This window comes from Dioscorea cayenensis, chromosome 9 (genome assembly GCF_009730915.1).
Source record: "Dioscorea cayenensis subsp. rotundata cultivar TDr96_F1 chromosome 9, TDr96_F1_v2_PseudoChromosome.rev07_lg8_w22 25.fasta, whole genome shotgun sequence".
Classification (NCBI taxonomy): Eukaryota; Viridiplantae; Streptophyta; class Magnoliopsida; order Dioscoreales; family Dioscoreaceae; genus Dioscorea; species Dioscorea cayenensis.
This window is the reverse complement of record NC_052479.1, coordinates 2,755,423-2,781,757: the sequence shown is the minus strand read 5'-3', so window position 1 is coordinate 2,781,757 and position 26,335 is coordinate 2,755,423. Positions and strand designations below refer to the sequence as shown.

The following is a 26,335-nucleotide window of genomic DNA, read 5'->3' as shown; positions in this document are numbered from 1 at the left end:
ATATGAATTCATCAACAACTTTGATATCTTTGGTCAAACATAAAAATCAAGAAGAAGAAAGCCAAACACCAACTATAAATAAAGCTAAGAAACATAAACTCAAATGGTAGTCCATATTACAAAATATATGAGACATATGGAAGACATCATGTTAATCTTTGTGTCTTTATTGTGTGTTTGTTCTTGTGGTTTAGGTCTTTATTTTTACAACACTGCATGGTTGAGACCTAAAAGGATCATTAAAGAGTTAAGGAAGCAAGGTATCAATGGCCCTAAGCCTTCATTCCTTGCAGGGAATGTCCCAGAGATGGGAAAGATCATGGCTTCCAAGAAGGCAAAAGAAGAGTACTGTTCTTTCACTGAAGACTATGCCAAGGTTCTCTTCCCTTATCTTCTTCAATGGAGAAGAAAATATGGTATGAGTTAATTCATATCTTGTTGTTAACTTTGTTTTTCTTCTTGTTTTAGTTATAAGAAAATTAGGGTTTTGAATCATATTTATGCATTATATATATATATATATATGTGTGTGTGTGTGTATAAGCCTAAACTCTGCTTGAATGTTTGAAGATAGCTTTCATATAGAAGCACATTTATATGAATATTAGGGTTAATTTTGAGGAATTTATTATTGTTTTGTGTATAGAAGGAGATTAAGCACAGGATACACTTGAATCCTATGGGTTGATTTTATAATAATTTAGATTAAAGCAAATATCTTTAATTATGATCTAATTCATTAAAAAAAAAATTTCAACATCAAAATTTTTATGTTGTACTCTTTCGTATTTTTAAAATTTGCACATTTTCAAAGATGGCGATTTGGACAAACCCCACTAATGTTTATTCTAGTTGAAACGAAAAAAAAACTTCAGCCCTCACTTTGCCTCTGCTTGTACTTGTGCCCATACATGTACCGGTAGCACAATTCAACGTCAATGTTATATGTAATAATTTTAAATTTATAAATAAAATTTATTTATATTATATATTATTACTTAAAAATAATTAATAATTAAAATTTTAATTAGTAATTAATCATATTATACAATATTATCAACTGTTGTGCAAAGTTTCTAGTTAAGATTTTTTTTTTTTTTTTGGATGAATGTAAACAACTTATACTAGGTACCAGGGGTGTGCACAGAAGAGGGGTTAATAACTCAACTTATTCATACCCTCATCTTATGTGAGGTAGCTAAGGTTTAAACCAGCTTTTTTGACAAAAATAAAAATAATACTTTATGTAGAGGACCTAGTACTAATATACCAAAAAGTCATTAGTAGCAAAGATTGGTTTACATTATCAAAAGTCTTTCATTGATAGAGGACTTGGTCCTTCATTACCCTATATATCCTCCCTCCCGCACGTTCCCATCTTTGAAACGTTGCCATCTTTGAAAAATGGGTTTCAATTGTTTGATCAAATATATTTTTTATAAACCACAAAGTACAAGAGAATTGTTTTCAAAGATGGATATTAAAAACAATTTGAAGTAATAATTATATAAAGATATTAATTAGGACTGAGTCTTTCAAATGATACCTTAGTTGGTGAGACATCATTCTCCAATCAGACAAAGCTTCATGTTCAAATCCTATGATGACGACAGTGTACATAAAAATTATTAAAATAAATAAATAAATAATAATAATAATAATAATGTTGAGTGACCAAACTATAATGTAATTTTTAATCACTTGCATCTATTTAGCCAATGTAGCGTGCATTTGATTTTTTTTAAAAAGTATATTTGTCTTAAAAATAAACAAGAGTTTTATTAAACATTTATTAATTACTTCCTTGACAAGCAGTCTTAGCCAATGTTAAAATATCACTTGGATGATTAATTATTTTGAGATTAAGAACTAAACATCAAAACCTTGACTAATTTATTATATATATTGCATTAAAAATATTTTTTGTTTCCGTTAAAGCCGAATTTTGTGTTTATACGCAAAGACTAAGTCGAATTTGACTTTAATGTTATTGTATTTCCAAATATTTTTGATGAATTTTAAAACTATGTCGGATAGATTAGTAGGGAGCAAACTTTAAGGGATTGTTCCTATTTAACTCTCTAGGTTCCGCAAGACTTATCTTGATTTTTTTTTATTCTTTAATTTTCCCCATAGTTGTATTAATAATTGTCTTAGCTTCCATTTCTAGTGTATTGTATGCGTCTTATTTTTGTTGAAATTTCCTTCGCCTTTCAATAAATATGATTTATTTATTTTTATTTTATTTTTTCAAATCTTAGCAACATCATAACATTTATTTATTTAAATAGACCGATATTTGTAAGTTTAATATACTGTTTATTAAATCGACGAGATTAGAACCAAAATCCGTAGATAATATCGAATAAAGACTCAAATTTGTATATTCTTACCAATAAAATTATATGCTCAATTAATTAAAATGAAATTCTAATTTATAGTATGTAATTGTTTTTGTAGGTCCAATATTTGTGTATTGGATAGGGAATAAACCAGCATTATATGTGAGCCAGAAAGACTTGGTGAGGGACATAAGTCTTTGTGTGTCCTTAGATTTAGGCAAGCCAGTGCTCCTTCAGAAGGCACACATGCCTCTCTTTGGTAAGGGCATCCTCAAGGCAAATGGCATGGAATGGTTCAATCAAAGAAAACTCATAGCTCCTGAATTTTTCATGGACAAAGTTAAGGTAAGATAAAAATTCTGTTATGTTAAAAAAACTTCTAGTCATACATATATATAAACACATGATCTTTTCTTTTATCATAAATGCAGAGCATGATAGAGTTGATGGTGGAGTCTGTTATGCCACTGGTGGATTCATGGGAAAGTAAAGCCAAGAATGGAGGAGGTGTTGCAGAAATAATAGTCGACGAAGACTTTAGAAATTTTTCAGCAGATGTGATTTCAAGAGCGTCTTTTGGGAGTAATTATGCCGAAGGGAGGGAGATTTTCGAAAAGCTAAGGGTTCTCTCATTAACAATCTTAAGATCAAATAACTTATTTGATATTTCTTATCTAAGGTATATTGTCGTCATTATCTTAATCTAACTGATAGAATGAGAAACTCAAGCTTATTTATTTATATATATGTACTTTTTGTTGGTTAGATTTTTACCGACAAAACGAAACAAGTTAATAGAAAAGCTAGAAAAAGAGACGGGAACATTGATACTGAATTTAGTGAAAGAACGAAAAGAAGACACTCTAGTTTCATCGAGGAAAGACTACTTCCTGACATCTTTGCTAGAGAGTGTAAGCACCACCAGTGAGACAACACCGAACTCCTCGAGCTCTACCGATTGCTTCATTGTCGATAACTGCAAGAACATCTACTATGCCGGGCATGAGACGATAGCGGTCACCGCCACTTGGTGCTTGATGCTTCTCGCTTCCTATCCAAGATGGCAAGATCTCGCAAGAGAAGAAGTCATGGAGCTTTGCAAGGGACAACCACCCAATGCCGACATGATCCAAAAGATGAAAACGGTAAAGTAAATTCATCTTTAGTCCTTGAATGAATGAGTCAATTTATTCTTACAAGAATATATAAGCTTGGGTCTTTCATCTTATCGGCATTACAGTTAACAATGGTGATCCAAGAGACACTGAGACTCTACCCTCCGGCATCATTCATTGCGAGAGAGACATTCAAAGAGATGAAGTTTGGCGATGTATGCATTCCGAAAGGAATTAACATATGGATACCGGTGTCAACAATGCATCAAGACATGGAGATATGGGGAATGGACGCAGGAAAGTTTAATCCAGAGAGATTTGTGAATGGTGTATTAGGTGCGTGCAATGGCCATGGGTACATGTTCATGCCCTTTGGTTTTGGAGCTAGGACTTGTTTGGGACTTAACTTTGCAATGGTGGAGTTGAAGGTGGTGCTGTCCATGCTGTTGATGAAGTTCACTTTTGCTTTGTCTCCACAGTATTGCCATTCTCCTGCTTTTAGGTTGATTGTTGAGCCTGAGTTTGGTGTTCATCTTATTGTTAAGAGGGTTTAAATAATATTTACGTAGGGTAGGGTGACTGTCATAATTCTAGGGAGATTGAGGGTTGAACTCTCTTTTAATAATACATGATTGAGATATAAATAAAACATATGTCATTACTTTTGTTGACATTATTAATCTTAAAAAGAAAAAGGAACAAAATTAATCTTCACCACCGTTATATGTATATGTATATAATACATACATGAATCAATATGGTTAGTGTTATAGTTTTATGTCATATATTTAATAGAATAAATGGTTGTTTGAATATTTATTATAGGTGATGGGGATGAGAAAAAGGTTGAAATTAATAGAGTGCAAATATTAATAATTGATAAATTTTGGGATAACAACCACTGTTTAACATAGGGAATTGTCATTTGAATAATGAATAAATAAATTTTTTAGATAACAAGACGGTTGTAATATGTAATTGGTTGGATACTAATCACCCCATGTGATGGTAGATAGAGATAATAAATTTCTAAGAGATCTATAAATTACTATAATTGGTGCATGATTGTACCTAGTTATTCTTTGTTGATAATCTCTTGTGGGACGATATTTCTTGTTTTTGTAAAAAAAAAAAAAATCTCGGGATGATTTTGTAAATAGTATATTGATGCAATTAGTAATTTTAATTGATGATAAAATTTAAATAACTATTTGATTAAAAGGATACCAGACGTTTGATAGCATTTACTTGAAAAGGACAAATTGAGAAAGGAAAAACATTTGCACCAAATGAATTTGTAAATTCTTAGTTAGAAACTTATAAATATAACTATAATTTTTTTTTAGAATAATAATAAAAAAAAGCATAACTATGATTTTTACTAAAATGGCTCTTCTACAGAATAAAAAATAAAATCAATAAAATTAAGCATGTGAGATGATAATAATAAGGATTAAAGAGAAAATAATAGCAAATGTGATCATATTGAATGGGAGGAGTTTAATTAATTTGATAAATTAAACATGGGAACAATTCTTAATACTAACATGATGAATAAGAGGCGGGTAATATTACATGTGGATTAATTTCTTTTTTCTCAACATAATTTTTGGAGCCAATGACATGACAATAATAATAATTTATTATTTTTAAAGTTTTTAATTTCTAAGAATGATAATATAGAGTGTCATGCCATCATATTGCGCTGTTCTTCCTTTTAGAAAGAATTAAAAGTGAAGACATGATATCATGACATCATATAAAATAACTGCATTATAACAATAAAAAAAATTTGAAACAAAATATAGGGACTAAATATGGTTTTGATCCTTAACAATATGAACATAACCAAATATTAGACGCATACATTCTGCAAAAATAAGTAACTTAATTAATATATATATATATATATATGGTACAAATTAATCTAACAATTTTCTTAGCAACTAAATTTAATAAAATAAAAGGCAAGAACATGTGAAAAAAATAAAATAAAATAGAAGGCAAGAACACGTGCAACTTGAGCTCCCACGTTTCCTTGAAATGACTAAATAAATGATTTTTCGACAATTATTCAATGGAAACTAAATGAACATTCAAGCCTTACGTGCGCCGTGAAGTCAGCTTGCTATCAATATAATTAAAAAAAATCATACAAACTTAAAAAAAAATGCTAAAAGAAAATCGTCACGGGACTAAAATTGATCATCTAATCTATGCACCGTACAACTATATACTCATAATTGAGGGATTTATTATCATCACTATGTTCATCAATACTTGAACTTCCCACATCAATATTTTTCAAGTGGAATCAATGTCACACATAAGTAAAACTATATTAATAATTCTTTTGTTTTATCTACAACTTTCATATATATATATATATATATATTACTTCTTGAATTTTTTTTGGTAGGTCAACGTGTCATTAATCCAGAGGCATTGCCTCATTATAAAAGACGTTTGTATAGAAATTTTATTGCTCAAGTTCAAATCATATTAGAAGTAGTGATGGTAATTAAGTTCTAATGGATCCTCAAATATAGATATGAGTTTGCAATTTAAATCTTGTGTCACCTGGTGAGAACGAAAGGTTGAATATTTAATTTCAAATTATGCCAACTTCTTTGACTGTTTATGCTCCCGTTGCATTTAAGAAAAAAACTTATGGCAGAGTAATCTTAATTAATTGGAAATGTCATACTCAAATGATCATAAAAACAAGGAAACCATAAATAAAATAATAATATAAATAACACAAGATTTTAAATTAAAAAAATCCAAGATTATAAATAAACTCTGGAAGAAAAAAATTTCTTATTTAACTTATTTCTTAAGCTATGAGAATATATATAATAAATGGCTCAGCACATTGAGAAATTGTCTATTTAATCGTAACAGTTCTTAAAGTTTTATCTTATAAAATTAACATGATATTCAACTTTTATATATATAAACACATCATTGTCTATTAGATTATGCTTTTACGGATAAATCACTGTTAAGATAAGATAAAGACTCACTCCTAACTATATATAGGGATGAGCAAAAAAAATCCGGATCTGATGATCCAATCCGATATCCAATTTTTTGATCCTAATATTGAATATCTGATCCGAAAAAAAGAGTCGGTACCCGATCCGAATTTTTAGATGTAAACCGGCTCAAATCTAGGTCGTTAGAAATTAAAAATCGGGTATCCGAATTCGATCCGGTTTTTAATTTTTATTATATTATATATATATAATTTTAAATTTTATATGTTCTAAAAAGTAAAAATGAAAAAAAAAAAATTCAAATCCCTCGTCTCAACCCTTTAAAAATTATATATATATATATATATATATAATATACATTAATAAATTTAAATTTTACAAGGACTAAAAATAAAAAAAAATACCCAAATGGTTAATCAAATAACTTAATGCTGGTTCGAAAGCAATTGTATTACTTAATTATTACTCAATTAATATTAATTTATTTACAACCAAATCTTTAGAAATTGAATTGAGTTATATATACCCATATAGTTATATATATATATATATATATAAATTTAAATTCTACAGTGATTAAAAGTAAAAAAAAAAAAAATTTCAAATCCCTACCTTCCATTCACCAATAGTCATTGCCCTGCCTTTTCTCTCTAGTCTCCATTCAAATATCTTCTCTCTAGCAACCAATGATCATTATTATTGATAAGACGCTTAATGCTTTAGAAGTTATTTGATTTTTTTTTGTTTTTGTAATGCCTAATCTTTGATAAAACTCTTTTTTAGACTTTTGTTGTGGGGAAAATAATATAAGAGTTTAATGCCAAGTTGTAAGTTTTTCATATTTGTTTTTTTATGTAATATTATTATATAAAACAAATTTATGGAGTTGATAAAACTTAAATTCGGATTGGAATATCCGATATCCGATCCGGTTTAAATCGGATATCTGATTTTTGATACCCGGTTTAAACCGGGTCGGATATGAGCCGAGCTTTTGTCGATCCAAAAAAATCGGGTACACGATCCGGTTTTAAAAACAGGATTAAGTATCCGGTTTTGCTCACCCCTACTTCTAACTTTTTTATCGCCAACTAATTAAAAGAAGAAATGTCAGTGGGAAAAAGAGAATATGAAGTAATAATTATGTAAAAAATATCAACTTGGATTTCCAATTGAAAACATAGCTGGTGAGACATCACTCTCTAATTAGGAGAGTTTCATGTGAAAAATGCTGTGATCATGACAATGTAAATAAATAATGTCCCAAGTAAAACCATAATTATAATGCTAATTAAGAGATTAGACATTTCTTTTTTCTTTCTAAGAATAAAGTATTATTTATAAGATAAATTAAAAAGAGTTGTAAGTGATATTTTGAAAATGAAAAATTATAATAAGATGTCTCATTCAGTGTTGCGTCCTTGATCAACATCATGTACTTCATTCATTAAAAAAAAAAAAATTCTTATTTCAACAAATTATTATCATCATTTTGATAAATTAAGAAGTTTTATTTCAAAATAAGCTAAGATAAATTTTTATTACGATTAATTATATTATATTCTACTTTAATCATAGTCCACTCTAAATTTCTGCTCAAATATGATGAAGATATAAATTATTACTGAGTGCTCGTTATGATGCCATATTAAATTTATCTTATTTATTGAAAAAATTATCATATACATAGCATAATATATAGATTTCACGTAATAATCTCCAATTTAGTCTTTTTAATTCAAGAAGACAATTGATTAATTATTGGAAAAAGTAAAACTTTAGTTGGTGCTCAAAAATTTATTTATTTATTTTTTATTTTTTACAAATGCGATAATAGCATATACAGTGAGGGGGTGTGTGTATAGAAATAATGACAATCCGCCTGCTCCCACAATTAGGGGCTTTTAGCACCATCGTACCTATAATATTATATGTGGAAGAGAAGGATATATAATTATAATAAATCTAGTGAGGAACCCAAAGACTAGGCCTGGCAACGAACCGAACTCGAATGAGCTGAGCCCAGATCTAGTTCGGTTCGAAATTCTAATTTTTAGCTCGAGTTCGGTTCAAGTTCGAAATTCTAATCTTTGTTCAAATTCGGTTTGAGTTCGAAATTTTAATCTTCGGCTCGAGTTCGGTTCGAGTTCGATTCAAAAAACAATAAATATGCTAAATTCATAAATTTGTAACAAATCACATAAACTTGGAACAAATTACATAATTGCTACATTCAACACACATGTCTCTTCTTTTCTTTTGAGTGACTTCTCATACAAACAATCACTGGACTTGTTCTGAATTGAGTGTGATGAAATGAATGATACCTGATCAAAAGTTAGAAACCATTAACAACAAAAACTTTAACATTCAGATTTAAAGATTAAGGATTCAAAAGAAGGATGAACAAATATAAAGGTGAATTTTGCCAACAATCCTAGCATCCAAGTGTAAAAAAAAGCCAAAGTAATTGCTTACCAGTTACCATGCTCAATGGCATCCTCTATAGCAGCATCCAACATTTCAACCATGGAAGGATGAACAAATATACCATCTAATGGAATGCCTTCGACATATCCTGGACTACATTTGAGCAAATAGAAGAAAAATCAAAAAGATGTCAAGGATACATATAATAGTGAGAAATTATCTCAATATTATCACAATAACCAATATATAATAATAGTACTCCCTCCTACAAAAGAAATATATAAAAATGGTAGAAAAGCAGAGAAAGGATAGAATAGTAACATGCTTCATATATAGTTACCTGCAAATACTGTTTAGGTTGAGGGATTGCAATCTTATGAAGGACATCATAGTCGATGAAAGAATTCTACCAAAGATGAGAATGAATATATTAGATTCCCGCCAAAAAGACAGATATGCACCAAAGTTGTGGTCAGAAGCAAATCTTGTGGCAAAAATATTTTACTAAATTCATAAAGTTGCAAAGAGCCAAAAGATCGAGTAGTGAGAAAAATACCCTCAACTTGCAAAGAGCCAAAAACATCAACCTATCCATGTCCACTTACTAAAGTATCACCCTATCAAACAAAACAAATGCAATATTTTCAAAGTGAAGCACTACTTTACCCATGTGAATGAAAAGAAATAGACCATGAAGGATGCTTAAAGAGTGGCAAAGCTGTCGGGAATATCCAACTTTAGTTTTTCTTCATCTTCTTCAATCTATACAATATAAAAAACAATTAGATTAAGGTAAAGAAAAACCTTAAATTAATATAAAACTATAAATTCTTCTAAATAAATACACTTACTGTTTTGGTTTTTGTGTTCTTTTGAGTGGCTCTAAGCCAATCTGCAGTACATACTAAAGCTTCAACAGTTTTCGGAGCAAGAGAGATGCGAAACTTATCTAGTACCCTCCCACCAGCACTAAAGGCTGATTCCGAAGCAAGTAGTCATTGGAATTGTGAGCAAATCACGGGCCATTCTGGATAAAGTTCGAAATTTAAGAGAATTTAACTGCCACCAGACCAAAACGTCAAAAGTAGCATCCTCTTGCTCCCATTCCACTGTCCCTTCCTCCAAGTAAATCTCCAAATCAGATTTCATAGGTTGTGTTAGATCATTTTTTCATTTGAATTCAGCAAATTCAGATCTGCCTCTACTTTTTGGTTTTCTCGATGATGTCGCAACACTAATGGACGATTCTGAAAAACAGCCAGCAAAACTTGAAGGTTGTTCATTGACATTTTCACTTGCATATGTTTCAAATACATCCACCATAACTTGTTTCAGCTGAACTATTTTTTCAATATGTTCAAAATCAGGATAAATACGAGGAAAACAGAAATTTATCAACACCATTTTATATCTTGGATCTAAAACAGCAGCAATTGCCATAAGCATGTTGCAATCTTTCCAATATTTGTCAAACTTCTCACCCATTACTATTGCTACATTTCTCAAAAACAGATTTGAAGATTTTGAATGAATATCTAGAACTTCTTTAACTTTCCAAACCTCTGGTAGAAATGTATTTGCAGTAGGATACAAGCAGCCAGAAAAAAGATGTGTAACATCATAAAAAATTTCCAAAAATTCAGCAACTTTTTTGGCATTTTCCCAGTCTTCAGAAGTAGGCAACCATTTATAATTTGCATCTCTAATAGCATACTGATCAAAAACAGTTCTGAAATTAAAAGCACAGTCCAACATTTCATAAGTTGAATTCCAACGTGTAGGAACATCAATACGCAGTCCTCTTTTTGTACAAACATTCAGCTGCCTTGCAACTTCGCCAAATTTAAATAATCTGGATGGTGATTTTTTTAAGTACTTGACAGTTTCTCTTATATTGTGAATTATACTATCAATTTCCTTGAGACCATCTTGGACCATCAAATTTAAAATGTGTGCACAACAACGGATATGAAAAATATGACCTTTGTAGTGCAACTTGCCTCTTGATTCAAAATTAGACTTTAGACTTCTTGCAACTACATCATTAGTTGTTGCATTATCTAATGTGATTGTTGAAACTTTATCTTGGATACCCCATTCTAAAAGACATTCTGAAATAGCATCGGAGATGACAATACCCGTGTGAGGTGGTTCGAGCTCATGAAAACTAATGATACGTTTTTGTAGTTTCCAATCCAAATCAATAAAGTGTACAGTCAAGCACATATAGCCAATTGTTTGATTTGATGTCCAAGTATCGGAGGTAAGGCAAACTCTTTCAACATTATTCAGATTTTTTTTTAGTTTTTCTTTTTCAATTTCATGCAATCTCAAGCAATCTAATTTTGATGTATTTCTTGAAATTCTTTCATATTGAGAGTTCATGGACTTCATTAACACATTAAACCAAAAATGCTCTACCATACTAAATGGGTACTCATGCACTGTAATCATTTTGGCCATAACTTCTCTAATCTTGCTCATGTCAAAAGATTGTGTTGAGAAAGATAAAACTGTTTCACCATCCCCGCTGTCCGAAGGTAATAAACTAATAATTTTTTGATTCTTGTGTTGTTTTCTGTAATACAAACAATCATCTAAATGTCGCTTAAGATGAGTGGTTGTTCCTGACTTGGAAACTGCATATTTCTTCTTGCAATGACGGCATTCATATTTTTGAACTACTTCATTTCGTCCCCGAATATTTATAATCCGAAATTTCGTCCAAACTTTGGAAATTTTTTTCCGGCCTCTTTTAATTTCATTATCTTCTATGTCACATGGAATTGTCTCTACTTCTTCACTATGAGTGCCACTTTGTATAGGATTTAGGTTAGTATTGGCCATTGATTGTTGTGTGTCAGGTTCAGACATTTCTACAAATAGAAACAATGAAGTAACTATAAATAGAGATTTAAATTCCAACAAAATAACTGAAAAAAAATAAAACTTGGAGCATAAACCCAAAGTAAAATCCAATACAAAATCCAAGGGCAAGTATAATTCATCTTTTGAGTCCAAATCATCTCTCGAAAACCATTTTATTTCCTCATATGCAACACCAACATCCAACCAACAATCCCACGATTTAGAATTAAATTCAAAGGAAAAAAGTTGGCTATTAGTTAATTACATCTTAATGTCACATGCTCATACCATTTATATCAATTATAGAGAGATCATGCACTTAGGTCTTAAACTTTCTTTGGTGTCCAACATCATCAAATATAAAGTATTGCATGTTGTATGCTATGATGTAATCCTTATGCTATAATATAAAAGGAAATAAAATAATTCAACCATACCTTACTTATGATTCTGCAGAAATTTAGAAACACAGACCCACTAAACTTGCAGAAACACAAATCAAGAAATTCAGAAAATCTCATGCAGAAAAAACAGAATTGAATAAGAGGAGTGCTGTTCAATCTGCATTTTGACTAAATGTTTGCAAAAAGAGAATACAAAATACTAAATTTAGTCCTACACTAGGAAATGTTTCCATTCTAGAGTTAGAAAATCCACAAAAACTAACTTAAATATGTAGCACAGGAATGAAAAGTTTCACCTGGTATAAATGGAAATTTTGGAGGCAAGAATGGTCGCACTATGCCTTTCTGAATTTTCCAATCAATTGGATTCAAAGTTGCAGCTTCCACTTTCAACAATATCTGATCTTTCTTAGGAGAAAGTATAGGAACCTCGACAAGCTGAATTGAACACATTTTTTCAATAAATAAAGCATCAATAAACAATTTAAACTAATAAGTATTAAACAAATAACAAACTACCCATGTTTAAATATTCATCACAGAGAGAAAGAAAGAAAGAAAGAAAGAAATAGCATCCCCACAAAGACCATTTATGCAACACAGCAAACAATGACAATTAAATCTGGATCTAAAAGCACAGTGCTCACGTGGCCAACTAATTTTCACATAGAAGCAAGCTCTTAAGATTAAACAATAATCCTGAGTAAGATTAAAACAAAATTATAAAAAATGAAGCAGCAACACAAGCAAGATGTCATTTTGATCATAGAAAAAGAAAAGGCAAAAGTAGAGTTTCGATTACAAAAGTATACAAGCAAATGAAACACCAACAATCCATAATCCAATTAATAAACTTGAAAACTAATACAAATGGAAGCATGAAAAAGACGAGCCATTTAACAATGTTTTAAGGTTGCAAACAAAATTCATATATTTCAATTCTCATACAAGAATCATCAAAAGAAATACCCCCAAAATTCCACAATTGAGCACCTTGACAAATAATCCAATCTTAAAACAATCAAAAGAAGCAAAAAAAGCAAACAAGTGATGATTGTTCCTTTTCTCAAGAGTAACACAAGATTCAACCAAACAATATCACAATCGAAAAAAAAAAATCAAGGTCTCAAAGGTATCGAAAGCAAAACCCTTATTCGAGTAAAATCAAGCAAAAACAAACAAGATCCGAAGCATCAAAACCCAAGTATAGATCTATTGAGAAAAGGAAGAGGATGAGAAGGGAGAGTACCTTGGGGCGCGTGGCCAGGAATTGCTAACAAGCAGGATGGATGACGAAGAAAGTCGAACGAAAAGGGTTTGATGAAAAGGTGAGAAGAACAGCGGTGGAGGCGGCAAGGCTGGGAGTTCTGCGATGCGTCAGGGCACGGGAGAGGTGAGGCTGGGAGTTCGGCGACACATCAAGGCGAGAGCAGAGAAGATCTCTCTGTCTCTCTCTCTTCTCTCGCTCGCGGAGGAGAACGGAATGGTTTTTACCTGGATTTTTCTCTAGGGTTTCAAGATGGTGGCGGCGAGGGATGTGGTATGTCTGTATGTGGAGAGACGAGGGAGCGGGGACTGGGATTTGTGAATGGATTTAGGGTTTTAGATGATTTTTTATAATTTCAACCTTTGGATCAAATGATCCAACGGTTAAGAAAAAATAATTAAAAAAATTGTTGTAATTTAAATTAATTTTTATTTTAATTTTAAAAATTAAAAATAAATTTAAAAACACAACCAATAATAATGATAATTATTATATATTATATATATATATATATATTCGAACTTCGAACCGAACTCGATCGAGCTGACTCTAGTTTGAGTTCAACTCGTTTATTGTTCGAGCTCAAATTTAAGTTTAAGTTCAGTTTGTTATTAAAATGATCGAATCAAACTCGAACCAATATCAAATTGAACTCGAGCTGCTCGCGAACAGTTTGATTATTTGCCATCCCTACCAAAGACGACTCCATTGATTCAACCAAAAAAAAAGCCTAACTACTAAACCAATATTATATTAGCCCAATGGATAAAGCATTTATTATCATACAAGGGTCGGGTGTTCAAATCCCACCTAAAATATAGTAGTAAAAAATACACTATATATGTGGACAATGGACCCGTGCACAAGGTGTCATGCCTCATCGCACAAGATAGACTCATGATAATCGCCGTGGTCATTTGAAATAGGATGAGTCATACCCCACCCTCAAGTTAAAAGGCAAGGATTCGAGACATCTAACAACACTAAAATAAATAAATAGATACACACAACTAATGAAAAAGTATATAATACAACCAATAAATTGGTCTAAACCCCAAAATGCAGACAAAAATATACTATAAGATGCTAACTTGACATTAAAAAAAAATATAATAGTAGTTTGCTTAACATCAAGTAAAATATTTTAAAAAACATACACATGCAAATCAATAAATACAGAAGTACAAAATAGGTCTTGTTGTTGGCCATACAAACTCTTCGAATTTGGTTGTGACCTCAACTAGTCTTGGGACCGCTAAGGATTTGAAAAACCCCTTGGCATTGGCCGTTGAGGTTTTTAGGGGGTAATTCCGGGTGGCTCAAGATCACACCTATCGTGGGAAAACTCAGGGTCAATCATAACACCTCTACATAAGTTGGACCGAGGATATCCCAACACTGTAGTGCTGGATCTTGTCCATAATTTCGGGACAATGGCCGCGGCCGTAGTCTGCTATCATCATCAAATCCCAATAAGCTTATTAAACTATTTTCAGTATAAAGGATCACTTTTCATCTCCAAGTCTTAGTAAAAACAAACATACTCTGAAAACATTTTATTCATAAATAGCAAGAACATATATAATTACCCATGAAATTGACGCATACGCAAACATAATAGAGTTTCAAGTTCCATAAAAAAACCATTCACTGCTTTTGGGAGAAAACCAAGATAATATACATACATACTATGTTTCATAATACTCTAACACTCATATAAATCTATGCATTTAATAAAATCACTCCCACCACTTCCTTCCCTTTCTTAGAGAATTCACCACCTATTAGACACAAACACTGATGAGTATAGTTTGCACTCAATATATAGACCTTCTTTAACTCATAATAAATTAAATTTGAACTATTTTGAACCAATTTTACTCCTAATCTTATTATTATTTCATTGTAGGAAAGAAAGAGAATGATTTGAAGGAAGAACATGTAAAAAGCACAAAATTGGAGGAAGAAGAGCAAAGTTTCAACAAAGATTCGGCGTGGATTCATTGCCAGGCTTTAGTTTTTAGTTTTTCTTTGTTTATTTGATTATGAACCTTATTCATATGTCGAACTTTGCAATTATTATGTTCTAAATACTTTTTCTAGGGCTACGATATAGCCAGACTATGAAACCCTAGATTCATCTTTGTTTAATTTAATTGATGCTTGTTTCAAGACTATGTTGGATATTTTAATCTATGCTTAATGCTTGTGATTGCTTGATCGCCAATTGCATGATTATTAATTTGATTTGAGACCGAGAGGTGATAATTGAATTAGGTCTTGGTTGAAATATCGTACAATCATCATAAGATAGAGATATTTATGAGGTTGTATGCATCTTTATAAATTTCTAGAGCTTAATGAGTTCCATAGGTTCACAGTTATCTCAGAGATGATGTTAACTTATCTAGTGGAATATGCTATTGATGCTTGAGAAAGATCAATATATAATTTAGGAAAATTTGATGACAACATAAGAAACAAACATTGATTGATTGAATTAGATGATCTAGGTGGAATTAGTCTAGGTGAACTCGAAAACCCTAGAATCTCTTGACATTGATTTCTCCTTATCTCTCTCTCTCTCTCTCTCTCTCTCTCTCTCTCTCTCTCTCTCTCTAGTCCTTGATTAGATTTTCTAAATTAAACCTCTTCAATATCATTAATCAAGTATAATTAGGGTTAGTAATTTTGGTAATTAATAAGCTCAATCCTCGTGGGAACGATACTCTCTTATCACTATATTACTTGTTTGCGATAGCGTATACTTGCGTTATATAAATCACAACCAACAAGCACACAAGAGCCAAACAACAAAGAAAAATGAGAAAAGAGAAATACATAGTGATAAGTGCTTGTGTGATATGAATGCGAAGCATTATTTCCTTATGTTGAGCATTATTTTCTTGTGTGATATGAATGCGAAGCATTGTTTCCTTATGTAGCATATACTGTATCAGCACTGTTCACAGCCGGCCGAGAAACCAGAGAAACAGAGAATCCACACGGGCGTGTGGAAATTATCCACGCCCGTGTGGAAATTCCGCACGGGCGCGTGGAGCATACACGCCGGTGTAGTCGCCCGATTCCAGCCCTATTTAAAGCCGATTCAGCCCCGATTTTTGGTATTCTTTTCTCCATCTTTTCCCCAACTTGCGAGAGGGCTTCGGCTAGGGTTTCGAGGGGTATTGGCCAAGGTTTTGGAGAGGTTCTATGGCTCCGACATCGTCATTCCTTAGGAAGAAGGTTGGTATGGGAGCTTCCATCGAGGCGTATTCTATACCGGACGAGGGAATCCTTGGACGACGAGTAGAGGACTTTCCACAAGACCATCGACACGACTATCGAGGGGGTTTCTTTATGGATTCTTTGCTTTTACATTCTATTGCATTGATTGTACTTAGCTCCGTGGAGAGCTAAACCCCTAGTGGGTACTCGGGTATTGTGAATCCTAGGATGTATTTATTTCTTTGAACCTCTTTATTATGCTTTCAATAAATTGATGTTTATTGTGAGTTCCAACCTTGAATGCTTGATTGTATGAATATTTCCCCTAGAGTGACACTAGGGTTGAGAGTTCTTGTTGGTAACCTTGTGAGTGAGTGACACACCACGAGCGTTAGACAAAACTAGGTTGGAGAGGGTTGAGAGGGTGAGTCGAGAGGTACAGGAGCGTCCCCTTTCTCCTCTGGTGTGATAGATTCTACCTCCGTTCCTCGAGTTCTTTGCGGCTATAATAGAGTGAATGGTCTAAGGGATGAACTTCCGCTGGGGCTTAGTTGTGCGTGCAACGGAGTGAAGCGTTGAGGTGATCTTAGTATATAGGGCTTAATTGTGGTTAGGGACCTTCCACCTGGACCAAAGGGTTAGGTCTATAATTAGGAAGAGATTTATCACTTGGAATCCCTAGAGCTCATTGCAACCCTATGCGAGAGCGAGGTGTTGAGATTGTTCGATTTCTCTTCCGGGACATGTATAGAGTTAGGCATAGTTGACCTTAGATTTGGGACTATGTAATTAAGGATTTCCACGACTCACCATTGCATTGATTAGGAAGCATAATAGAGGGTTCTTGCACTTGAAACAATTATCCTAGGCGGAGCATTATCCGGGTTCCCCATCATTGTCGATTGCCTTACCCCCATCTTTACTTTTGCTCCCTTTCTTGTTGCTTTTATTGTTGAGAATTGAATCATTATCACACTCATTATCATTGATCTTTCACATAGCTAAGAATCGAATTAAGTATTTTTATTCCCTACTCCCTGTGGATTCGATACCCGCTCACCCGGGATTATTACTTCGACAAACCCGTGCATTTGCGGGATATACGCAAGGGGATCTTGTCACATAGAGAAAACCCTAAATCAATATGCAATGCAACCCTATAAGAGGCGTAGGATAGACTCACACTTGGGTTCAAGAGCTTCTAAAGAGTTACTATGGAGGTTGGCTTCATTCCAAACCAAGGAAATAAGAGAAAGAAACAAAATTCATAAAAATCAAACTCTCATGCTCATCCACCATAAACCTAGGCCTAGCAATCAAATACAAACAAAAGCATGAAGAACAAGGAGGAAGATGACATACCTTGCTTATTCGACAAAGTAGAGGAGATGATGAATGAACATTCAACCACAAGAGTAAAGGATAGGAAATCAAGGGTTTGGGTTTCTCTCATTCAAGGAAGATGAAGATAAAACAATGAAAGGTAAAAGAAAGGGGAAAGAATAAAGGGTTAAGAGTTGATAAATTAGTAAAATACCCTTGTTTCTTGGCTTGGAAAAGATTTACACAGTCGTGTATCACATCTCACGGCCGTGTATCACCCCGTGTAATTGCTATAGCAATGTTACTGCTACAGCACCATTGCTATAGTATCACAATTTTGAATTCCAGAGAGTTACACAGGTGTAAACACAGTTACAAGCCCGTGTAAACACCCATATAGTTCTCTAAATTTTTCTAGAGAGTTACATGGGCAAGTACGCGCCCATCTACCTTTCTGATCAATTTCTGAGGTTTTTTTTTTCTAGAGAGTTACATGGGCAAGTACACAGTTACATGGCCGTGTAAATGCCCATGTAATTCTCTATCTGTGTTGAGTTTCTAGAAAGCTTACACAGTTGCTACAGTATAGTACATTTCTTTGAGTTTTTTTCTAGAGAGTTACACAGGCAAATACACGGCCGTGTATGCACCCATGTAATTATATGGCCATGAATTACGTGAGAAAAATGCATAAAGACTATTCTACAACCGTGTACTCCCCAAACTGAACAAAATACCACAGAACACACCCAAAATAAAAGACAAAACCAAAAAAAAAGTTGTTAGTATCACACAGGGTGCTATAAAGGGTTCTCGGTCGGTGTTAGAGCCAACTTATAACTCCCATACATGTCATTAGGTTAGAGTGCACAGTCCAATTATTAATACCTAGAGTTGTGCATACATCCATTACTCTTTTGCTTATTATATTTGTCAATAAAATTATATATATATATATATAATCAGCCGCTAATTATATCCATACCAAGTAAAATAACTGCAACACTATAAATAAAATAACTCTTGAAAAACCAATTAACATCGTCATCGGTAATTGCAAGAACATCTATTTTATAGTAGGAGATAGTTCTTATCAGTCACTTTGTGTTTGATGTTTCTGTTATAACTATGCTGGCCAATGGTCTAGTACCGGAGCAGTTGATGATACAGGAGTTTTTTTTTCTAGAGGGATAAATTAAAAAACAATTTTTTAAAACGATTAAATAATAAATTTTTTTATAAATTAGTATTTTTTTATAAATATGTATAATAATTTATTAAAAAAACATAGGGGCCAAATTATAGATTTTACAAATATTTTCTTAAAAGTATAACGTTTTTTATAACATGTACTGATTTGTAAAGATCCAGGTGACTAAATTTTATACTATATATATATATATATACTAATTTGTATAGAGCTATGGGATCAAATTATAAATTTTTATAAATATTTTTTTAAAATTAAATTTTTTTTATACTATATATACTTTATAAAATGCCAAATGGGTCAAACTATCGATTCATAATATTTTCTTTTAAAAATATATTTTTTTATTATAGATATTAATTTTTAAAAAACCAATGAGGGCTAATAGCTCCGTCCCTGGTTAGAGTTCATCAGAACTTAGATTCTTTTTATCATCAAGCCCGAGTAAAAACAAGAAAAAACTAATAATAATAAATATTATTATTAACTAACTGTATGTGTATATCCTAAAAAGATTTTTATGAAGGAATGCCTCTTGAAGTTGAAGGTATGCAGCAATTTATAATAATAATAATAATATTATTATTATTATTATTATTATTTATTTATTTATTTTTTTATTTTTGGCTATCTTATCAGATTTTAAATTTTATCTAAAAAAACTTTAAATTTTTAGTATAGATTAAAATCAAGTAGCAAAAAGTTGATTTCAATTAAAACTACAACTTTTGTTTTAATGTAATTCAAATTTCCCCCAAAAAGAAAATCTCTATATAAACAAGATGGAATTGATATCAAATCATCAGTCCTATTAATAGAGATCATTATTGCAGGTATGCAAATTTTATTCCAAAAACATTAAGTAATGCCAATTCATAATCTTTTTATATACGGTAATATTCATATTCACCTAAAATTAAATTTTGTTTAGCTTTAATTTTATACTCATAATTAATTTTATATATAATAGTCTTATGACAAGTCAATTGTACAATCCAAGAGGGAATTTTTTCCCCTAGATTTTTATTTATTCATTGGTGATCACTTTTCCTCATAACGTTCATTCCGGAAATTTTGCATGTATATGATGTTAAGATATGTTTCTAGTGCTTATTTATTTATTTTATTTGTATTTGACCTGTTTATGAAGGTTTTTTTTGGCATGGAGGAATTGAATCAAGTGTCAGAGTCTTCTCCGACGGTGACAGAAAACTCTCATCGGATGGGGATTAATGCTGAACGATGGCAGCTCGCTGAAAGTGTTACCGGAGTGATCATAGAAAAAATTCAGCCCATCTCGACGTCTCAAGATAGACGAAAAACTATTTTGGACTATGTGCAGAGGTTGTTTAAAAATAATCTTAGCGTAGAGGTGATTTTTTTAATTCATGCAAATTAAATATATTATCTAATGTGCTGTTTGTTTGCAAAGAATAGAATTGATCAGTAATGGGTTAGAAATAGGAAAAAAACTGTGTTTGGTTGGAAGATATGAGAGTAATTTATTGGGAATAAGAAAGTAAAAAAGAAAATTTGTGGTAAAAAAACTTTTATACCTTTAATACAAGTTAATAAAGAAAAAATATTATATTTAATAAATAATTATCTTTTATAATAAATAATAATTATATTTTAATTTTAAAATATTTTGATTATTGTTATTTTCATTTAACTAAATATTTCACTTTAATTATTATTTATTATTAAAATTATCTATTTAATTATTATTTAAACTAGGTTATTATTTTTAATTATTAGTTATTATTTTATTACATTAATTATTATTTATTATTAAATTTATTTATTTAATTATTATTTGAAATACATTATTATATTTAATTTGTAGTTACTATTATTTCACATTAATTATTATTTATTATTCAAATAACCTAATTAATTATTATTTAAATTAAATTATTATTTTATTTATTGGATATTATTATTTCACTTTAATCATTATTTATTATTTAAATAACCTAATTTATTATTATTAAATTAAATTATTATTTTATTTATTAAATAAGAGGGGCAAATGTGGTATTTCACCCCAAGAAGTTTGAGAGAAATAAACAATCCTCCCATTTTTGGGAGGATTGCCATTCACCTCCTACACCTCACTCATTCCTCATTCATTTCTTTCTCACTCCCATGCATGGTTCATCCAAACAAGGCATTGGAATCCTCATATAATAATTCCCGAATCCCAATTCATGCCTTGCAACCAAACACCCCCTAAGTCTGATTCAACCCAAACTTATATTGCATGATGAAATATGAAGAATCAGATTGGTCATATATTATAACATTGTTTATCTTTTGATTAGTTGGAGAACTAATACATTGAATGCATTGTTTTATGGTTTGAATTGTGTAATCAATGTTGTCTAACTGCATGCAGTTAACCAGAAGATACATTTTTTTCTGAATCACTTCTACATTGTTAAACAAATATCTTGGTTTCTTAGTTTGTTTTGTGCAACAATCCACAGCTTTTTCCAGTTGGTTGTGTTCCATTTGAGACCTATCTTCAAACTGATTCTATTGAGATTACTGCACTTTGTGAGCCCAAATCTGAAGACGCTTTAGTCGCCGGCGTGCTTCGTGTACTCATCGCCGAAGAAGGCAATAGCAATGCAGAGTTTGAAGTGAAAGACATCGAACCCAGAATAACTGCAGAGGTACAATTTCTGCTAACTTTTTGTTCAAGAGCATGAGATGTTTTAGTTTCATATCATGTTAGATTTTGTCACTATAAATTATAAAGCATGTAAAGTACTCCACATTTACGATTTGGATTTGTCCATTTTGCATCATTTCTGAATCATTTGAGATCATTGCATAATGACATTGTATCCTGTTCAACCGTTGAGATAACATCTTTTATTATATCGATTTGCAATATGTTATGAATGTTTTTTCATTGATTTATGGCTTAGTTGTTAATTAAAAGCTACTGATTATTATTAGAAATTTATAACAGCTCCATTATTAAAATTTATTTGTATTAAGCAATGTTGATATATAGAAGTGTTGTTCTTTCTTCATGTTCAAGAGGTCATGAATTGACCATGAGCTACTTGCAGTTTGGCATCAATTAATCTTATTGGCTAATTAAGCCATGCCACTACTATTGGTTTTTTTGGTCTAGAGATACCAAGTCTTTTGTATAGGTGTTCATTTTGGGGAAGACTAAAGATCAAAACCCAAAATCCACAGAAGATGAGAGAGGGCACATGTGTTGCTAAGCTTGTAGTTGCCCTCCGCACTAGCTGTTCACATTTTTAACTTTTCTTAAATAGAGGCCGTTTATCATTTATTTGTTAAAAAAAAAAAAAATTCACTTTCCACCTTAATGTTTTGAAAACAAAATTATATATATATTTTAAAATAATAATAATAATAATAATTTTATTATTTTGACTTCAGGAAAAACATGTGAGATGCATGGTTCAAAATATCCTTGTATATATCTCATTCAATCAAATTCAAGAGCTCTGCAGGCTATATTTTCTGGACAAGGTACCATTCTAGACATGGTGTTTACTTTATCATCTTTATCATTCCTTTATTAAGATCATTATACATGTGTTTTTAGGTGCGTGTATATGATCAAGATTATTTTTTACTTTAGGTTAACAAACTCATTGGAAAGAATAATCTTTTCAAACAAAGTATGATACTGATAAGGGCTTGGTGTTGTTATGAGAGTAGAACTCTTGGTGCTCCCTATGGATTAATATCAAATTATGCATTGGAGATATTGGTGTTGTACATCTTCCAATGTTTTCATTCATCTTTGCAAGGCCCTTTAGAGGTGAGTTTTTGTAGTGTTTGAATGTTTATAATAATTTATTTACAGAAAAACTTTTATTTGAGATGATTGTAATATAATTAATACTAATAAAAATTAATTATTAAAATTATGACTTTATTTTTATAATTATAAATATTTATTAATATTGATGTTTAACAAAATAAAAGTTAAAATGCACTTTTTGATCTTCATATTTAATCACATTATTTAGTTTTGGTCATATATTTTAAATAGTTTACGTATCCCGAAACGGGAGAGGTGCGACACCATTGGATGTTGATTCAACCGTGTTCATGGACATCCGTAGATAATGCAGACTCTATTTCAAAAATATTTATACTCATTATCAGTCTAAGAGTGCATTTAAATCAAAATTTGATTAAGGGATAAGTTTTGGGTGTTTGGTTGGAGAATGATGGCAACTTATCTGAGTTCATCATTATTATGACTTCTTCAAATGTAATGTTTGTTATATTATACAATCATTAAACAGTGGATATTTTACAGGTTTTATACAGGTTTTTGGACTTTTACAGTAAATATGACTGGGACAATTATTTTATCAGTTTACATGGTTCAATTTCTTTGGCTTCTCTACAAGAAATTATTGGTAAGTGATTCCTAATTAACTTGATTCACTCAATTTCCAAAGTAAATTTACCAGCTTAATGTTTCATTTTATTTATGCAGTGGAAGTACCAAAAAACAATGAAAGTGAATTTTTATTCAGTAAAGACTTTCTTAAAAGTATGAGATTTCTGTCAAGTTCATATGTAGGAGAGAATAATTCTTCAGCGTTTATGCAGAAATACCTAAATATAATGGATCCAATCAGAGAGAACAATAATCTAGGACGTTGTATTACACAAGGTTTTGATTACCCTTCTTTTTTTAATTATGAAAAAAGCAATAAACGCTGTTTGTAAGTGTCGAGGGACAGACAGGTAAGATGGTGCACTAATAATAGTGGTTTAATGACCCTCTAAAAAATCCCTAGGGAAAGGAAATGACATTATTGCAATTTAATCTAGAGATTCAACCAAACTGAATTAATAAATTCTTCTGATATGCAATTTTGGAGGCGAGAAAAATAATAATAGAATTAGCTCATTCATCAATATTATGCATTTTTATAATATTCCAGTTTCATAGTGAAAACAGTTCCTGGTTTAGTTGCTGAACACGGGAACTTCCTGTTTTCAGTTCAATCAATACATGGCACTGACTTTGTTTGAAAATAATAAATACCAATCCAAGCCATTTCATGAATAAAAAGTGACCAATTAACCGTAGTGGTTGTGTTTTTTATTATTTTCTTGTGTTTTGTTTTAGTTCTTACATGAGTTGTTTTTTTTAATAATATTTTTTTGTTTTTTTATAGGTAATTTTTATCGGATACGTAGTGCATTTGCTTATGGTGCACAAAATCTTGGACAAATCCTTTTATTGCCTGAAGTGAGTCTTGCAAATAAACTTGATGTATTCTTCAAGAACACTTTGGAAATTCATGAAAATGGGGAAAGATATGATGTGTAAAATACTGTTGTAGATGCATGGAGATGCTATTTCAATGTAAAAGTTATGATACCAACGAGTTAAAACTGACTGACAACCACTAGCTGACAAATAGTTTTCTTAGTTCGAAAATAGATTAATATATTGGCTGATTCATCAATTAATTATTAATTATATTTCTATTATGTAATAAGTTTTATGTAGTTACAATATTATTATTGTTTCAATTATATTAAGATATTATCCTACAAGTTAAAACATGTTAAAACATGGAGTTATATGAAATATATATCAATATATATATATATATATATATTCAAATTTTCATTGGTTGATTAATTGCATGTAGCTATAACAAGTCACTAGTAGCCCATTGGTATTGTCACAAAACAATAATGACCAAGATTTATTAACTCAGTTTGGTTCTTAAAAATCTTTTAGAACATATGACAAGATTTTCATCATCTCATCTGACGTCTGACTTGGTTAATAAATTGGTTAATAAGTCACTCTAATTGGTGTTGGAGGTGCTGCCACATTTGGGGCTCCAACAAGTGAATAAAAATGGTCCATCCCACTTAATGAAAAAAAAAATGAAGTATATTAATTAATGGAATGATAAGGGTAAACTTGGGATTTCCACATGAGAAGCTTATGTGTAAAACTCTCTCATTCATAGAAAGAGAGAGAGCATTTGGAGAAAGAGAGAACTCAAGGGACAGAAGAGAAAGTGGTTAGGCCTAGAGATTTAGCAAGAAGGATCAAAAGGCAAAATGTTATTAGATTTCTCCCACACTTCGGGTAGAGTATCTTTACTAGTAAATCTCCTAGTCTATTTGTTTGATTTCTTTTAAACTATCCTTGAAGTCATGTTTCCATCTTTGAGTGACGATGATGAATGTGTGTTGTTGAGAGTTTCTCATATTGAATACTCATGTCATTGTGCTTGTATACTTGTAGTTAGCTAGAAAGAAATTCTTTATAACTCTAATGTTGACATAGTGACAGCATTTTAGAGCAACATATCTATACTTTCATTTTTGTAACTTCAAATACCTTGAATTTTATGCTCTAAGGTCCATATATACCACAATGCCATATTACAAAGTTTTCATATCACCTCTTTTGCTTGGTTCAAAGGGAAAAGGAGGATGTTGGGTTTCAAATAAAATATAATGTTTAGCGAGTGAAGAGGTTTACGTTTTTATATAAAATGGATGATAGTCCCTTTTTTACATATTTTTATTTTTATATTATTTTATACAATTATTATTATTATTAAACCAATACCATCATGACATTGTTTCAAACAAGATACTATGGTATAAACTAAGAATAATATGTATATCAAATTCCCCAAAAAAAATTTAAAAAAACCAAACTAGCATAACAAATTAATTAAGCCAAAATAAATTGGGCGCAGATGAGTTGAGGTATTAACTCCTCATCTGTGTACGCCTCCAATGTGGCTTGCCAACATTCGTCAAAAAAAGAAATAAATAAATCCAAAAATCTTAAACATCTAATCTTTACATTTGATACGTGAAAGAACCATTATCTACATAATCAAGCATCAATGATGATGACTTCATTTTAACAAGAAGTGGCAAGTATCGTGAAAGAAATTTCCACAAAAAACTCCGGACCAAATAACCAAGAAAGAAAATTGTGCCATCAAGCTTTAAATCCAATGTTATGCATAAATTGAATTAACCTAGAAATAGCAACCTAAGAAGACTCTAATAAACATAATAATACACACCAAAATCATTGTTCCTATATAAATCCTAAATCCAAAGACATTGAGAAATAATAGAAGT

General features: G+C 31.2%; 2 protein-coding genes across 2 annotated transcripts; one reads left to right on the top strand and one right to left on the bottom strand.

The window, feature by feature from the left end:
- Positions 1-126: 126 nt before the first annotated feature.
- On the top strand, positions 127-4,081 carry LOC120269377 (cytochrome P450 714C2-like). Its single transcript, XM_039276716.1, has 5 exons — positions 127-416; positions 2,461-2,687; positions 2,774-3,021; positions 3,109-3,487; positions 3,583-4,081. Exons 1-5 carry the CDS (start codon positions 128-130, stop codon positions 4,009-4,011), a joined length of 1,572 nt encoding a protein of 523 aa, XP_039132650.1. The 5' UTR covers position 127; the 3' UTR covers positions 4,012-4,081.
- A 4,658-nt stretch (positions 4,082-8,739) lies between these two features.
- On the bottom strand, positions 8,740-10,824 carry LOC120269105 (zinc finger BED domain-containing protein RICESLEEPER 2-like). Its single transcript, XM_039276391.1, has 5 exons — positions 10,092-10,824; positions 9,738-9,862; positions 9,623-9,648; positions 8,942-9,039; positions 8,740-8,783 (listed from the first exon to the last, which is right to left on the bottom strand). The coding sequence occupies exons 1-5, from the start codon at positions 10,822-10,824 to the stop codon at positions 8,740-8,742; spliced, it is 1,026 nt and encodes a 341-aa protein (XP_039132325.1).
- Positions 10,825-26,335: the final 15,511 nt, after the last annotated feature.

Coding starts and splice junctions, on each gene's coding strand:
- LOC120269377 (XM_039276716.1), top strand. CDS start 128: ATGAGACATATGGAAGACATCATGTTAATCTTTGTGTCTTTATTGTGT. Junction 2,688..2,773: donor TTTTCATGGACAAAGTTAAG/GTAAGATAAAAA, acceptor TCATAAATGCAG/AGCATGATAGAGTTGATGGT. Junction 3,022..3,108: donor TTTGATATTTCTTATCTAAG/GTATATTGTCGT, acceptor TTTGTTGGTTAG/ATTTTTACCGACAAAACGAA.
- LOC120269105 (XM_039276391.1), bottom strand. CDS start 10,824: ATGGTCCAAGATGGTCTCAAGGAAATTGATAGTATAATTCACAATATA. Junction 9,863..10,091: donor ATCATCGAGAAAACCAAAAA/GTAGAGGCAGAT, acceptor CTTCGGAATCAG/CCTTTAGTGCTGGTGGGAGG. Junction 9,040..9,622: donor GAAGATGAAGAAAAACTAAA/GTTGGATATTCC, acceptor GCTCAAATGTAG/TCCAGGATATGTCGAAGGCA.